The following is a 17,542-nucleotide window of genomic DNA, read 5'->3' on the forward strand; positions in this document are numbered from 1 at the left end:
AATGAAGAACCCACAGTTTTCACCCTAAACTCCCCAGCAGTCAAAACAAAGTCATGAAAAAAGAACACCTCCATGCTTTGCAAAACTCATGCAACAGAAAATTGTTTTTATTCAGAAGAAAAACAGCTTGCTATGGCCCTGATAACCATGGTAATCACCTATCCAGGGTGAGTCTCTGGAGGGTGACGTGTCAGGATCTTCCCCACCTCTTTGGCCAAAACCGGCACATGGCTCCCCCCAAGTACAAGAGAACAAGAAATGCAATCCTGCCATTTGCATTTCAAGATGGGAAATTGGCAATGGCATCAATGGTGTCTAAACTATGGGTCTTCTAAAATCAAGAAGAGTAGTAGATTCTCAGTATTGCCCCTATTACAGATAGATAATGTTATTGAAAGGGCTGGAGTTTTTACTGTCTATCAATCGAGGTCAATGATATGATGTCAAGGGTTGTTAAATAAGAATAATCCTGTTAAGAAACAAACACTATCAAAAGAATATATTAGTGGAAGAATGAAGGGTAATATGAACAGTATTGACAGCCACATTCATTTCATATTAATGTGTGCGATGTGGTGTGTTTAGTGCTGTAAAAAATGATTTAGAGATAGCCAGAACTAGTTTCTAGCAATATTGCTTTGGTAAGGTACACACTGCCTAGGTCAGCACCACTCAGTTAGTCGGGCAGATAAGTACACTATCAAAATTCAAAGAGGGTAACATTTCTTAGGAAAAAGTCAGTTTTGCAAAGATTAGAAAACTCTAGTATATCATGATTATACTTTTTTATTTGAAAAACTGACATTTATCTTGATGTGACATTTTCTTAATCCCTTAATGACTTTTAGTGGAAATACCAATGTGCAGAGAGAAAATCATCATGTGAATGCAATACTTTTATTTATAAAGTATACTATTATTAGATGACAAACTGCTGGCCCCAACCAGTCTACAGACTCTTACATGGATGATTGCTTAAAAAGCACCACTTTTGATGCTACTGGCTTTATTCTTATCTAGAAGCTTCCCAATCACCTGTGTCCTAGTGAGTACACAAAGGTAGCAGGTGAATGATCCATGACTATACTCGTTTCTTATTTTCCATTTATAGGAAATTCAAAGGAAGAACTAGGAGAAACTCACCCAGGCACTAAGTAGGAAAGTCAAGAATGGAGATTTTTCTAGCATGCCAAATAAAAAGTATACCCGGATGACCCAAGGGTTCTATCTGCAATAAAAGTAGACCTGTTAGACGAATATTCACTGTGTCTTCATAACTTTTTTCTGACATTAAATACAAGGCATATCGAATGAATATTTGCATCCAATAAAAAAATGTTTAAGAAAAAAAAAAAAGCCTATGCCCTCAATTGGCAACCAAACGTCTCCAAATCACGTATTATTCTTATTTTTTATTTTTTTAATTCACTTATTTATTTTTAAGAAAGAGAAAGAGAGAATGAGCAAGGGGAGGAGCAGAGAGGGAGAGAGAGTCCTAAGCAGGGTCTGCACTGCCAAGCGTAGAGCCCAATGTGGGGCTTGAACTCACGAACCACGAGATCATAACCTGAGCCGAAACCAAAAGTGAGATGCTTAACAGATTGAGCCACCCAGGAGCCCCTCCGAAATCACATTTTAGAAGAAAAGTCAGCCCAGTGAAAGGCTGAAAACTCAGGTGCCTTTTTGTTGCTTTTTCAGTGTTAGAAACGATATTTTAAACCTCAGTGTCCAGCTCTATATCTTGACATAAAACTTGCCCAGTCCTCTTTCAAGAGGTAGGCTTGGCTGCAATTACACTATCTAACAACCAAAGTGAAAAATTGGATTCCTGACTGACCGTGGCAGGTTAGCTCTTTATGCTCCGATGATATAAGAGACCAGCTAACAAGACCTCACCATGCATGGCTTTAAACGTTATTGATGGCCCTAAAGCAATTCTACCCTTTTTAAAATTCTTTTGTGAGCTCAGTCTTGTTATCACCATAGGAGTGACTTACACACGGTGGGGCTCAGGATTCAGAGAGAGTTTCCTGTCATTTGTCTTACCTTCATGACATTACAATTTCACTAAATATTCCTCTGGTCTCCACATTAGCAGAAGAGGGCAAAAAAAGTGTCTGATTGGTGTGTTCAGTGCTGTCATTGAATACTCTCTTCATTCTTTATACCTTTTCACATGAAATCACTCTAGTTTACATATCTTAGGCACTTTCTAGGACCTCTGATAACATATGTTGCCTTTCCTGAGATCTTTGCAATCCATTTCTTCAATTGCAGTTATAAAAGTCTGTTCTTTGTTGTGAATGGACATGTTTTCCATATATTGGTGATTCTCAACCACTGCTGTGAAATACAGAAATCCAAACTCTGCTCTGAGGAATTCCAATTCAGGATGGCTCTATAATGGAGTCTAAGAATATCCGATTTTAAAATTTCCAGAGGGTGTTCTCATTTGCATTCAGAATTTATCAGAGTTGTGGGGAGAACCGACTTGGAAATTTTATTTCCTAGGCTTCTGCATTCATTTCTATACAAATACCGAGAAACAGCACCCAAATAGTCCTTTGCTGACCTGCCCCCAAGGAAGGCGATGCCCTTGATTTGGGAGATTTAGAAACTGTTGCTTATCTCCAAGTCATTTGCAACTATTTCTCCTCAGTGGACACCATTTCCAGGAATCCAAAATAAGATCACAGTTTAATAAACTACCTCTACCCAGAAACCTTGTCCTTTCTGCTCACCTTCTTTCCCCCTCCCCTTCTAGGTAAAAACAATACACACAGAATGTCTGGAACTGTCAAGATCCCAAGTAGGTAACTGGGGATCAGAATTAAGAGGTGGTGTGGCATTTGTACAAGAATGGTCCCCATCCTTCTATCTATAAACAAATCCTCTTTTCCCCTCCTCACACTGTGGGGTAAGATGGGAGAGCAGTAGAGAGAGAGGCTTCAGAGATATGCATATGTATAAATCCTCATTTAAATACATCTACATACCAGTATTGCAATTCAACATTTAATGAGTTCTACTCTGAGGCATTACGATAAGTATTAAAGCTAAGGAGATCAATAAAATATCTATCTAAGCATGGTGTTACTCAGAAACCTAGGCAATAAAGAAAGTAAAACACTGCATTATTAAGAACAATTCCAAATATTAACTTTGGTGAGCATAAACTATTTTTAAATTTGATCGTTAGACCTGCCACTTCAATGAAGATCGAACATAGTCTAATGAAAGAATATTGGATGGAGGTTAATGGCCTGGGTCCGCATCAGCCCACATCAGCCACTGATCTGTCTCAGGTTTCTGATCTGCTGAATCCATGGGTTTCCAAAGCCTCTTCCTGTTCTATGTCCTCAAGCTATTGCAATTGCCCTACTCATGATCTATTTCTTATTATAATTCTTTTTCTGATTCTTTCCCCATATTTCTCTTTTGCAGATTCTGTTCATGGGCATGATGACTGAGTACTATCACTACTTTTTCACAACCCTGGTAAGCACATCTGGTAGAAACGTATTCCATGCTATAGGAAACATTTCCAGTTATTTCAGAGTCATCCCCACCAGTGTCAGAGGCAGGATATTGTCATGGAGATTTGTATTACTTTCCTAAGAAACCTATAAATCCAGAAATGCTGAACAGCAGGGTTTTTTTTTCTTTTTTAAACTAGCATCTATGTATATGCATCTGGAAAGGGATTAAAATGATACTTCCATTAAATAGAAACTGTCAAAGTGCATATGCATAAAGAAGAATCATCTACATTTTCTATATACATTAGAAGGCACACTAAAGTATATCTTGGCTTTTTTGATCCATGTGATTTACCTGCCCAAGTCCAGTAGATAGCTGGCTTAGCCAGGGGTCACCTGTCAGGTGTTTTGAAGACCATTAAGAAAAGGAGCATCAGAGATGCTTTGCACAGAGAATATTCTTCACCATAAAAAAAAAAAAAATGACACTGAGCCTAAGAAATTAAAAAACAGCACCCTAAATTTTGAGAGTATCAGATCAAGGGAGAATGACTTAGGGCATTTAACACATGTGAATGATGAGATAACTCTCATTCAATTTCAAAAATCAGTGCCCCCCCACTACACCCCTCCCAACACACACACACACACACACACACACACACACACAGACACACACACACACATTCCACTTTCTTACATGAAAAGAAAACATAAAACCAACCTTCTTTACTACTCGGTTAAGGTGTGTCCACTGAAATCCACGCAGATTCTGGGAAACGTATTAAGTACCATTTTACCAAATAAAACTTGCAAGGGAGGCTGATGAGTAGGGGAAATATAAGAATTTGGAACAAGGACCAGCTGTCCTTGAATGCATACTACTGATAGAAACAGTTCATTCTATTCCTCACTCAAGTATCTCCGAGAGCATGAAGAGGTACAGAGGACATCATGAGACCAATGTTCTGGGGCAAGTGCCAAATCATCACTCCTCCAGAGCTTTTGGGACAAGGGAGGGGGATGCAGGGCAGAAGATCTTGAACTAAAGTTTCCATGATCTTCCCTCCCTCATGGACATCCTAATCAGATCTTCTGTCAGAACAGTCAAGGGAAACCTTGAGACCTGGAAAGCATCTTAGGTCACAAGTACAACCATCTCCCCATCACCATGAATACCTGGGTTCTACTCAAGGTGGCGTGGCCACCTGCCACAGAAATTTCTATCATCCCTGGCTGTGCACCCTCCTAAGGCTAGTTTTGTTGAAATTTGGGAAAGAATATGAACAAAGAAAAAGGCTGGTCTTCACAGAGACCTTTCAGGAACAAACAACTTACTCTCATAGTCTTGCTTTTTTCATCCTTCCCTGACAAGCAGGTGTTGCAAATCGGACCCTAGGCTTTCCGTATTCTATATTGCATAGAAACCTCAACTTTTAAGCCCACCTAATTTTGCACCTGTGTAATGTATTCATTTTAGCACACTGTGTCATGTACTATGGAGTCTGTGAGGGATTCCATATGCATTCTGGAATTTTCTGTCTGACCTCTTGTAGTTTGAGTAACTTTTCTTCCATTCATTGGGTGGAAATCTTTCTAGGTCTTCTTCTTTAAATTTGCTTCTTTAAGCATTTTCCTTTGGTTTTATCTGCATTCTTCCATGCTTTGCTTTTATATATTCTTACCCTTCTTGCCCATGAGTATTAATAAAACTTAAAAGGAGAAAGAGAGTTACATAGTACAAAGGGAAAAATATATATATAACACTTTAGAAGGCAGTACTCTTTTTCTGATACTGAGCCAGGAGCACAGAGCTGCCCTCTTAAAGTTCTGCAGTCTAATCCAACATTATCTTGGGAAAGGGTGGCAGTGTAGAGAAGAATTCTTCAAAAGAACAAATCTGGATGCATCTTCTGCAAATACAAATCATGAGGTATTTCTGAAGCTACTTCTTTCTCCTTAGAACTGCGGTCGTCACTGGTAATACACTATCTTGCATTACACTTCCATAAAGCATCTACACCGTTAGGAAATTTCTATGGAAGTTTTTCTCTTTTTTTTTTCCTGTTAAATGTTATTTTGGAAGTCTGGTTTATTCTTCAATGTGAGACATTTTTAATGGCATTTTAGCGTCAAACCTTTCTTCATAAGAAAAAAGTTGCAATTATCGCATAGATCTGTTTTAAATATGAATCAACATAAACCCCTGGTTTACACTCAGCCTCCTCTGTCATGGAAGACACGAGTGGATTAAATGTTTTTTTTCTGGAAACGCTGTCTGACAGGGAACTAGTTCTACTGTTGTGATACCCAGGTTCACACAACTCTATGCTCCAATGTATTCTCTGAAGAGAACCCTTCGCTTCCTATTCAGAGCTTGTGTCCGGTGAACATTCTTCATGCACTCAATGTATGGGACATGGGTGATTTTCAATGAGCCAGGAAATGATAATTTTTCCTCCTGGAAATGATCTTCCTGTCAAGTGCATATGCAAGTTCCAAATTCCACCACCTTTATAAGATCTGAGGCAGCCAGATGTGAGGGAGAAGGGAGGAACTGACAAGCGGGTCATTCTTGAACCAATCACATCACCACTCAGATTTTCAGTGTCCTCATGTATAAAATAAAGGCATCGGAACAAGTAGACACAAAGATACCTTCCAACACCCCAAACACTATACCCCGGACAGAATTCTCCAACTTCTCAGAATACCCAAGAGCATACTAATTATTGACAGCCAAATTCCTCTTCTTGATTTGCCCAAACTCTAACAGTGTTGCAAAAAAATAGATGCAAACGAAAACTGTCCACTGCCTTAGAGCTTCTCAGGCAACACACCAAGGAAGAACCATAGGAAATGTTCTTTCATGAAGTGGCATGAGGATGTTTGCCGTTTTAGTTTTAATCTGTTGCTTCTGTGATCGTTATTCTCTTTTGCATAGAGAGCATTGAAAATGTTAACCCTTTCTACTTTTATCATTTTTAATACTGCGCAGGACTTATTTGCTTTAGATCTGGAACTCTATAGGTACAGTGGTGTAAACATGACCGGGTTTCGGCTGCTTAATATTGACAACCCTCGCGTGTCGTCCATCATTGAGAAGTGGTCCATGGAGAGACTGCAGGCCCCCCCCAGGCCAGAGACTGGCCTTTTGGATGGCATGATGACAGTAAGTAGTCTTAAAATAGAATCACTTGAGACGATGTTTGAATTCCTCGGGGGTTGGGTTAAGAATCTCGCATGCCTTCTCTAGTGTGAGTAAACGTACCACAACCTGTGCCTTGACTTGAATGAAAGAAGAAGGAGTAAACTTTTCGGATATTTTCAATGCCTCGGCATGGCTACTCTCAAAAACTGCTATTTTCAGCCTTCTGACTATACACGCCTCAGATCAAGTTAATAAGAGTAGCCACCATTGTCAGCCAGATGGAGCCAAGGCAGAAACCAAAGCGAGGGTAAGTGGAGAGAGTTTTGCCCCCTGGGAATGTGGCCTTGGGAAGAAGGGAGAGAAAGAAGAGGAACAAGCTGCCTACAAAAATTAGACAGAACCTCATTTCTGCCTTCCTCGTTTCTGCCACATCTCAGCAAGCGGCAGCACACATGGAAAAGTGCCAGATTTACATACAGTTGGCGTGTTCACGTTCTTCCTGCCTGGATATGTACAGGAACACCTTTGCAGACATTGACGCTGATTCACACCAGCCATATGTTGCTCTTGAAGCAGTTGCCAGACCCACCCCCTGACAAAGGAGAGGTACTCTGCTGAACAGATAAATTGCAAACTGCCTCATCAGAGCGCTTCTTGCTAACATCATTTGTCTTCTGTTGTCAAAGGCACCTACCCTAGTTTTATTTCTCTAATGAAGCTCCCTGTGTGATGAAGAAAATAGCAGGAGATAAAAAAAAAAAAAAAAAAAAAAAAAGAGCTTTCTATGTAGGAACAGTGTCATCTAAAGGGAAAGACACTGGGAATGCAGGCAGGTAATAGCATTTGAAATTGGCCTAGTATTTCATTTCTCTCTTGCCATCATCGGGAGAAGCACTCTTGCTTTAAAGATGCAATTTACTGATAACTGAAAGGTATCATCTTGCAGAGAAATGAACTTGGGATTTCTTTTTTCATGAGAAACAAGTGAGTAGAAAAAATAAATGAATGAATGAAGTGGTTCTGGATGATTCCACGTTCAAGCTCCCTGTCTGTTTTTCAAACCTGAAATAACTCTTAAAATACACAAAGTGATCTGAGAGATAATGATGGGAAGCATTTTGGTACAAATGAGCCTTGGGCGATTTAAAATGTTGCTTTGAATAAGAACAAGTAGAGAATATCTGAGGAAATACTAGGCTTTCTGAAAGGGGAGGAGCAAGCCAGAGAGAGAGAAAGAGTCAGAGACAGAGAGAGACAGAGAGGTATGCTAATACACTGGTTTTTCTCGTTTTCCTCTTGGATTTGTAGTTCCAGTGAGTTCAAATATGGCTCAAAACCCTCTGACCATCCTCCCTGCCCCCAACGAGATTTCTATCATAGGATAAGATCTCAAATAATTGTTACCTCTGCTTGGTATATACCACTAAAAAAGTTACAGTTTGGAGCTATGTTAACACAGATTGTGGATTCATGCCAAACAGTAAATATTCATCACAAGGATGGCTTAATTTATTTAAAAAAAAAAAAAAAAAAGCATCTGTTGTATTCAATTATACTGAGCTGACAGGACAGTTTGTACATATTGACTGAGGTGAGGAAAATCATTAATAAGGAGGCAAGAGCCTCACAACTCACACTGACTCAGGCCAGGCACGGGGTACTGCTATTTCCCCAGCACAGCTCTTGGTGACCTGGGCAAATGACAGTCCCGTGGGCAAGAGGCATGACAGAGCCAAGTTCCAATGGATGGAAGAGGTCCTGTTTTGCCTGAAGTTTATGACTGTCATCTCCCCTAAGAAAGAGATCTCTAGGCTCTGTTATTGCTTATTGTTATTATTATACACTATAAAAAAGAAAATAGGGGTTTATCAGAACAGAAGAGAAGGGCTCACCAGGGCACTAAAAGTGGGGAGTATACAGCTATATCAGATCATGTCTAGACTAGTCAAAAATGTGGTAGAACACCACACCCACTAGAAGTTGGATCCCATGGTCATGCAGAATTGTTTGCCCCCAATTTTACTGAGATACAATTGTACACATTGTAGAATGTGTACAGCCTAACGGGTTGACTTACATATATTGTAAAACGATTATTGCAGCAAGTTCAGTTAGTATCCACCCATCTCATGTAGATACCATAGAAAGAAAAAAAAATAGGTATAGTTTTGCAATTTATCCCATGAAGCATGATATTGACCTTTATTTACCCAAAGAGTCCATTTACCAGTTCACTGTTTCCTTTCTGCTTCTAGTAAAGGGGACCCGTTTGGGGATGTAGAAACTGAGTCACAGCAAATTTAAAGAGCAGCTTTAAAGGCACTCAGCGGACTAATCTGAGTCAAGAGAGCACACCCCATGTCTCCAAGCTGGGGCCCAGATCTAACAAATCTTTGTTCGCGTGTCGCCTCTGTACTCAGACTCTTTTCTTCTCGACCTTACTGATGAAACGTCCCCTGGTTTCAGTTCCACAGGGTCTGTAGTCCTCAGATCTCATGTTTTATTCCTTCGTGTATCTGTATCATTTGTGGCTCTCACTACCTAAAACCCTCCCTGATTCTGGTTTGCCACTTCATTAGAGAAGCCTGCTATGAATCCGCTATCTAAATAATCTAAATAGTAGCCCCCTGCTGTTATTCTCTCTCTCATAGTCTGTTTTCCCTTGCTCTGTAGCCCTGTGACTTAATACACTACACTTTGATTTGTTTGTTCTATGCTTTCCCTTACAAGAATATAAGCTCCATGAGGACAGAGACTTTGTCGTTTTGTGATCTGCCTCATCCCCAGCACTGGGAAAGGCCTGGTACAAAGCAGGCCTTCAATAACTATGTATTTAATAAAGGAACTAATACTAAATAAATAAGAATTGAGCATCTGCTAAGACCAAGATGTTAAATGAAAAATATTCATATAGTCCCGAAATAATTCTGTAAAAGTCCAAAGAGAGTTCCTATAAATAAGAAATAGGCCTGAGTAGTGCAGATAGAGATTATTCTAAACTATTAATATTATTTTAAAAATTAACCTAGACTAACCACTGTTAATATTTAAGTTACGCCATTACTCTAATAGAATTGCATTCTCTGAAATTGTATGCATTATACCACCACTCTCCGATGTGAATTTCCCTGTTGCCCTATATAGTTATATTTTTGTGTGCACTACATACATATACAGATGTCTTATAAATATATAATGTAGAAAAATTTTAAATATGTTTAAAAATACCCATGTGTTTTTACTTCCCACCTATTTGTCTAATGTCCTCTTTAATGTTTTTTTGAAATTTATTTCTTTTGAGAGAGCAAGAGTGGGGAAGGGGCAGGGAAAGTGGAGGGAGAGAGAATCTTAAGCAGACTCTGTGCTGTCACAACAGAGTCTGACACGGGGCTCGAACTCACAAACTGTGAAATCACTAACTGAACTAAAATCAAAAGTCAGAGACTTAACCAACTGAGCCACCCAGGTGCCCCTTTAATATGTTTAACTATTAAAAATTTCTTAGAACGTCATACACTAAAATATCATCAAATAATATTATGATACATATCAAAACACATCCAAACATGAAAAACATGTCCAAGATGAAAAATATTGACTCCAGACTTAAGAGCCATAGATGTAATTAAAGGGAACAAATGTTGACTTGAAAAATATGGTTAAAATTAAGTTAAGAAAACTGTTACTGAGTCAGTAGAGTTCAAAAATAGTGAAACTCGTTATTTAAAACATCTTGAGATTAAAAAAAGAAGGTGTTTTATCAACCGAAGTGTTAATTAACTCAATAGAGGTTGGAGTGATTTTATAAAATCTACTTCATTTCTTTTCACTACGTTTAAATTTCCCTTAACATTTGGGCTGATTTGATCTATTGGCTTTTAGATAGACTGGGATAATGGAGTGGTTCATTTTAGGATAGATTCCTCTCTGACTGTGAACCAAAACTATATATGATTCAACACTACATAGGGATCATAGAAACACAATGCCGGTCTATCATTGGCCTTCCCGGTCCTTTAAATGCATTCACAATATCAAGTTAGGTCAGTAGTTTTATGTCACATGTGAGTATTTCCTAGCATGGCCCAAAAGGGAGGCACTTTTGAGTGTCCACCTAAATGTTCACTCGCTCCAGTGATGAAAGACAATGGGCTGTGGGATTCAGCGGGAAAGCAAGACCTTTCCAGATAAGCAAAGCCTACGTTAAGTACTGGCTATGTCCTCTAAATAACTAAACGACCTGACTAGGTTATTTAGCCTCTAGGAGCCTGCTAGCTCATCTGTAAATCTGTAAAATAATACTGTGCAGTGCTCTATAGATTAAATTAGATAATGTCTACAAAGCCTCCAGGACATAGAATTGAATTTACTTGATGGTACCTGCTGTGAAGCCAGTGTGTACTCAATCAAAGAACAAAAGGCATTCTGAAATGCAGAGGCAGAATCCTTTTTGTTTACAAGAGACAAATTTCTTGGCTTGCCCATGGAGCCCAGGATGGCTCCTTCCCTGGTACCTGTGTGACCTTCTGCGATCAGTGGAATCACCTGGGTATGTTTTCCAACTCCACATAAGGTCCTCTTTTTCCAACTCCTCCCTGTCTCTCTCAAAAGCTAAAAATGCTTCTTCACGTTACAATATGTCAACCTCTGTGCCGGGTCTCGCTGGACCTGCTGGAGTTGCTGCCTTAATTACCAAATTTCTAGATTGTGAGTACATGATTATATCTTTACTACCTCTACAGCCCATTTCCAAACCCTGGTTTGCTTGCGGCTCGCTCTTTGCAGCATCATTCCCAACTCGGGATGTTCACTGCCTCTCCCGCTACTTTGGCTCCTCAACAGCATCCGCCCCCACAAGGGAAACTAGCTAATTCGTACTAAGAGACAAATTCTGCCAGCTGTATGCTGTGGGTGAGGTATTTTAATAGAGGACCCAAGTAAGAGAGTAAATTCAGGAAATGAAGGGAAAGGGTGTTATTTGGGAGAACTTCTCTTTTAGAAGAGAAGATATTTGATATTCATTAACCATACCAGGTTAGTGAATATTTCTAAATTTGCAGAGAAGATGGGAAATCCATACTTTTTGCCCGTTCGCTCCACAAGGACTAAGTCTTCCTTCAGCACCCCGATCTTGTCCAGCTTTTCCCAACAGTGTTATATACCAGGAAGAGAGCAAAATGCAAGGACTCTGTAAAGCCACATCCTGTCACTAATCCTCATTCCTAAGGTGTAGCATCTCACTGGATTGTGTTGGGGTCCCCAGGACCATGTTCAGGTTTGACGATTTGGTAGAAGGACTCACAGAAATCAGCAGACCTGTTAGACCCGTAGTTTCAGTTTATTGCAGCAAAAGGATATAGATTAAAACCATCAGAGGAAAAAGTTACAAAGGGCACACAGTCCAGGAGAAACTATGCAGAAACTACTAGTGTTCCCCTCCCAGAAAAGTTGTGGTGACAGTATTTCATTCTCTACAGCAATGATGTGGGACATGTGTGAAGTGTTACTAAGCTGGGAAGCTCACCCAAGCCTCGGTGTGAGGGTTTTTTATCGGGAGTCAGTCACGTAGGCACAGAGCAGCCCCATATCTGACCTTAGTTACTTAGTCTTAGTCTTAGTTACTCAGCTCAGTTACTCAGTTACTGAGTACTTAGTTACTCAGCTCAGAAATAGCACGGCCCGGGGCCCCAGATGAACAAAAATAGGCATTCGTCATAAATCACACTGTTGGCTGACACTGTTTAGCAATGCCCAAGACCCCAAAGATACAGAATCACTATGATCAGCCAAGGTTTGGGGTGTTTTTTCCCAGTAACCAAAGGTCAGTCTTTTCTTTGAATACGTAGAGTGTGAGCACCCCAGACCTGCTGAGTTAACCCATGCTGTTAAGTTAACCCATTGCATGCTGTTGTGATAACTAAAACATTGTGTGAGACTGCTTTTCATATGCTTGTTTCGTGATCCATGTTGCGGTTAAAAGATTTTCTTAGGGGCACTGAGTAATGGGGTTTCGTTCAGGCTTCCGATATGAATAAAATGTGCACAGAAACGCATTTGGAAAAACAAACTCTGAAACACGGGCCAATTTTTTTTTTTAAATTTACTTAAAATGACTTGAGGGTTGCTGCTCTGTCACTGGCCTCCAGCACAGAACTAAAGAGGAAAGGGAATTCAGGGATAGTTTATTAGTGCTATAAAATAGGTAGAGGACATGTCTCTTCCATCTGAGAAAACACTGCACTTCAAGAGGAAGCATGGTTTTAGAATAAATGGTTTTCTTCTTCGAATTTGAAAAGCACAGATCAGGCCCATGGTTGTGAACCATGTTATTTCCCAGCCAAGTGCAGAGGCAGCCTTGACAAAGAAAGTCAGAATCCTTTCTAAGCCCAGCTTATGAAAACATTAGATCATTGGAACGTTACTCCTCACACTTCTGTACCAAATCATTCCATTTGTCAACTAGTGATTACACATACAAATTTATGAAAAGCATATCCCACTGCTAAAAAGGTCCAGGTCCTCATAGCATAGCAGTTAAGCGGTTTTTCAGAGCATGAGCTCTGAAATCTAAGTTTACATCTTGAGGTGAAATTCTCGCTTGCCTAATAAGTTAGGGAGTTATCAAAGTTATTTCCTAAAGTTACTTCTCCAAGTTTCCATTTCCCTGTCTGTATAATGGGGACTTTGCCTATTTCAAAGGTATCATTTCAACAATTTAAGGACACGGCATGTGGAAAATGCTTATAGTGCCTGGTGTGTAGTAAGTTGTCAGTGAATATTCACCATAATTGAGCTATTATTGTACTTATTAAATCATCAGACAAAAACTTGCTTTAGAAGCAGTTAGTTCGGTTTCGTGGTTGTGAAGACAAACCCGAGCACCAACCTCCTTGTTCTGAATCTTGGTTTTCCCTCCACTAGGTTGGGGATGCTATTTAACCTGGTCACTTCTTTAACCGCAAAAGAATAACAGATATGGTGAGGATTTCATGTCAGGGTAGCACCTGACTTATAATAAGAACTTGACAAAAGGCGGCTATTGTTACTGAGTTTCAAAAGGTCTCATTCTACCAATAGATTACTCTCCTTCAATTCCACCAAATTGATAAAGGAGAATGGTGAAGAACATGGATGCTTGATGAAACAATTTATCTTAGAAGGACATCTTAAAACCTTGGCGTTATACAGGTCTCACAAAAATGTAGCCCATTTTAAGGCAAGAGATACCATGACTTCCTTCTGCAAACATTTATTAAGGATCTTTTTATATGCCAGGAACTCTGCTAGCCACTACAGAATAAAGTCGAGGAGTGCTGGGTGGCTCAGTAGGTTAAGCATCAGACTCGTGATTTTGGCTCAGGTCGTGATCTAACAGTTTGTGAGATGAAGCCTGACATTGGGCTCTGTGATAACAGTGAGGAGCCTGCTTGGGATTCTCTCTCTCTCTCTGCCCCCCCCCACCTGTGTGCACACGTGCACACACACTCTCTCTCAACATAAATAAGCATTAAATATATAATATATAAATATTAAATTAAATTTATATATGTATATATAGGGAGGTGAGAGAGAGAGAGAGAGAATGAAGTTGAACCATTTCTGCATTCGCAAAACCCACATTCTTATTGAGAAACAGATGTCACTATAAATACATATGGAAAATGCCATGATAGCGATTGCACAGGAAACAGATTTAAAGTGGGGATACTCTCTGGCCCATAGACGGATAAAGTGCAAGATGTTAGTAACCCTTACCCTCTCTTTCCACCTCCATTAAGACATGCTCAGTAAGTGCATAATAAATGTTGAATCAACAGATTTCTGAAAAAAAAAAATACATGATAATCTTTGATCTATGACCTGAATTCTAGGTTTAACTCTACCAATTGTTGGCTATATGTATGTTTCTACACAAGTCAATATCCTGTCTAAAGGTCAGTTTTCCTACATCAGTAGTTTCATCTATCTGTTCTGTTGATTTGGGGAGCTTGTTGAGAATTTCAAATAAATTTGTGATGAAAACCCTCAACTAAAATGTGAAGGTATTATATGATTTTATCCTTAAGAAAACATGACAATATTTTTATAAAAATTCTACCAGTTTTGTGTGAAATTTTGCAAGTGAGAGAAATATCATGAGGAAGGGAAGAATGAGATGCCCAACCCCCAAAAGCAATAACCACTGACACTTTCTATCAAAAAAAGCAAATGCTGATAAAAGAAGGTGTATTCTGAGCTAGTTACACAGGTCTGTTTTTCAGAAGGTCTCTTACAACCTGCTGTTTGATTTGATTCCATATCTCAGACCTTCTTGGCTCTAGTAAATAGAAGCAAAGAACACAAGTATCTCTATTTGGAAATTACCTATTAGTTTTGCTTGAATCTGTTTCTTTCTACCAAATAGAAACAAGCAAATAAACATATAAATGGGTATAAGTCCTAAAAAACAAAATCTCATATTAAAATGTTGAGGCTTAGTAACTTCTAACTCAATGTAGTTGATCTTAACACCATGCTTAACACGGAAGATGCTCCAAATATTTGTTCCCCGAACCAAGACTTATGTGGCTGACATCAGTGAGGTGGGCTTTTTATTTTTTGAATTTTTTTTAAATTTTTTTAAGAACTCAAAACAAAGCAGAGCTATGACTCCAGTTTACTGTGGAGTAGGAGGTATTATGTTAGAGAAAAATAGCTACTGGAGAGTGAAGACTATTCAGCTGGAGAATGAATGGTTGTTGAGATCAGACAAATAGGAGATAAAGGAAGCAGGCAGAATGATTTTGTAGGTAAAGGAAGGTAAACAAAGGTGGAACTGAAGATGTGATGCGTGTTTTCCTTCACAGACTGAAGCGGCTCTGATGTATGATGCCGTGTACATGGTGGCCATTGCCTCCCACCGGGCTTCCCAGCTGACCGTCAGCTCCTTACAGTGTCATCGACACAAGCCATGGCGCCTTGGACCCAGATTTATGAACCTAATTAAAGAGGCAAGTGCTACTCGCTCACAGCCCAGTTCTTCCCTACGCAGAGTGCTGTTTGACTTGTTGATTTAGGGTGGTCTTCCCACATGGCTTTGGTGGTATGATATCTATAAAGGAGGAGAAACCATCATCATCCAATCTGCTGGGATTTCACTGGTAAATGTTTATCTAGAAGGACTACCAGAACTTTTCTAGCATGATGTTGAGAAGTTCAAAGAAGCTACCAGATCATAATACTCACTCTCCTTCATCTCCACTATGCTCATCTCATTTGCTGCTGGCTCTCCTCCACATATGTGATTAGGAGCTCATAGGTGCTTATTCCAGGCTGCATTGAGTCAAAGAATGGGTTTGCCCATCACTGAGAGATACCAGGGATAGTTCCCACCTGGTATCCCATAATTCCAGTGGTTTCCTAAATTCATAATCCATCCCATAATTCCAGTGGTTTCCTAAATATCAAGTTGTGCATGACTGAACAGAGGGATGTTTGTCCTAATGAAATAGCAATTATTTTGTCATTTGTCAGCACACCAGAAAAGTCCAGTCCTATTCAAAACTGACCAAGTGCACTAAAAGATTTTCAAGGACTTCTCTGAGTTCTTCATGATTGCCCTGAGATCCTGGACTAACCCCCCTACACTTTCCTTTTCTCCCGGTGCAATTTGACTTCTCCTCAGCAGACCCTGTTCTAAGATTCTGAGATTTCTCTCATAGATATGTGTCCTTGGATTAGCTTTGACATCAACATATACCTCAGGGTGTGTCTGGACTTGACAAGATGAAATAAGGTCTGAGTACACACCCTCCTCTGTGATGCTGCTCTAATGTTTTCTCTATGGGATGCAGAAATTTACCTCTCAAGTGAAGAGCATCTTTATTGCCCTCTGTATTGGAGATGGTTGAGGTGAGACAAAGTCAGAAAAGAAAAGAATGGGAGGGCACATAGTACAAGAGAAGAATGCCCAGCCAAGAGCAAGGGAGAAATCCTACTTTGGGCTCCATCCCTGCTTGTCTCTACAAACCCTTTCCTGGGCTGTTCAATCTACTTCCCTGTTAACAGATGACTCTGATCCAGAAGGATGAGAACCAGAGAGGCAGTATGCCATGAGGTTTAACACTATTCAGCCTCCAAAGCAAGGCTGAGTCTAGGGTATGGCAAGCAGCAAAGAAGTTCCCTGGGAATGTGATTCAAGGAGGCACTCACTCTCAGGTTTGAGCCCCGCACCTACACGAGACTTCAAGGGAGTGCTGCCTTAAATTTTGTGCCCTAGGGAAACTCTCTTACTTCACCCTAATCCTGGTGTGGTTGCTTGGGTTTAAATCCCAGCTCTACTAACATTTGTGAGCAGTATAACCCACACAATGAAGTTGAGTTACTTAACTTCATTAACTACCTGAAGTTAAGAGTTACTTAAACTCTTGTGTCTCAATATTCTCTTCTGTAAAATAGGAATGACACCTTCTATCTCATAGCATTATTGTGAGGATAAAAAGTGAGGTTGTTAAGAACAGCACAGAAACATAGTAAGAATCTGAGATATTAGCTCTTCTCTTACCATTCGGATAGACTACTAATAATAGCCTCATTCAGTTTACTGAGTATGATGCCAGGAATTGAAACCCAGCAACAACAACAACAACAACAAAGAAATCACAAATAGGCATGAAATGAAATACTCTTTCTGACAGCCACAGAAATCTGACATACTGTGCCTAAAGGAATAACATCACCCAGCCTCTGCTCTCCCTGCAGCAATCATCGCTAGGTCTTGAATCACTATCCTGATCACCTTGATCTTTAACAAGAAAACAGCTGGTTTCCTTTCATCTCGTACCAGTGCAAGGAAAGGCATGAGGCCTCATGAAAGCTCAGGATCAAACACTCAGAGCACCCCAAGCATCTTTTTGCTTGTATAAGAAAGTAA

The 17,542-nt window shown here is 39.8% G+C and overlaps 1 protein-coding gene across 7 annotated transcripts in view; it reads left to right on the forward strand.

Moving 5' to 3' along the window:
* Positions 1-17,542, forward strand: part of GRIK1 (glutamate ionotropic receptor kainate type subunit 1) — a 370,160-nt gene that overhangs the window by 258,282 nt on the left and 94,336 nt on the right. For all 7 annotated transcript variants that reach the window (XM_019467826.2, XM_019467828.2, XM_019467827.2 and 4 more), the window contains exons 5-7: positions 3,445-3,498; positions 6,478-6,651; positions 15,477-15,620. In XM_019467826.2, the coding sequence (XP_019323371.1) occupies positions 3,445-3,498; positions 6,478-6,651; positions 15,477-15,620 (372 nt within the window). The remainder of the gene's footprint in view (positions 1-3,444; positions 3,499-6,477; positions 6,652-15,476; positions 15,621-17,542) is intronic.

This window comes from Panthera pardus, unplaced genomic scaffold (assembly GCF_024362965.1).
Source record: "Panthera pardus isolate Hobbes unplaced genomic scaffold, ASM2436296v1 HiC_scaffold_16, whole genome shotgun sequence".
NCBI lineage: Eukaryota > Metazoa > Chordata > Mammalia > Carnivora > Felidae > Panthera > Panthera pardus.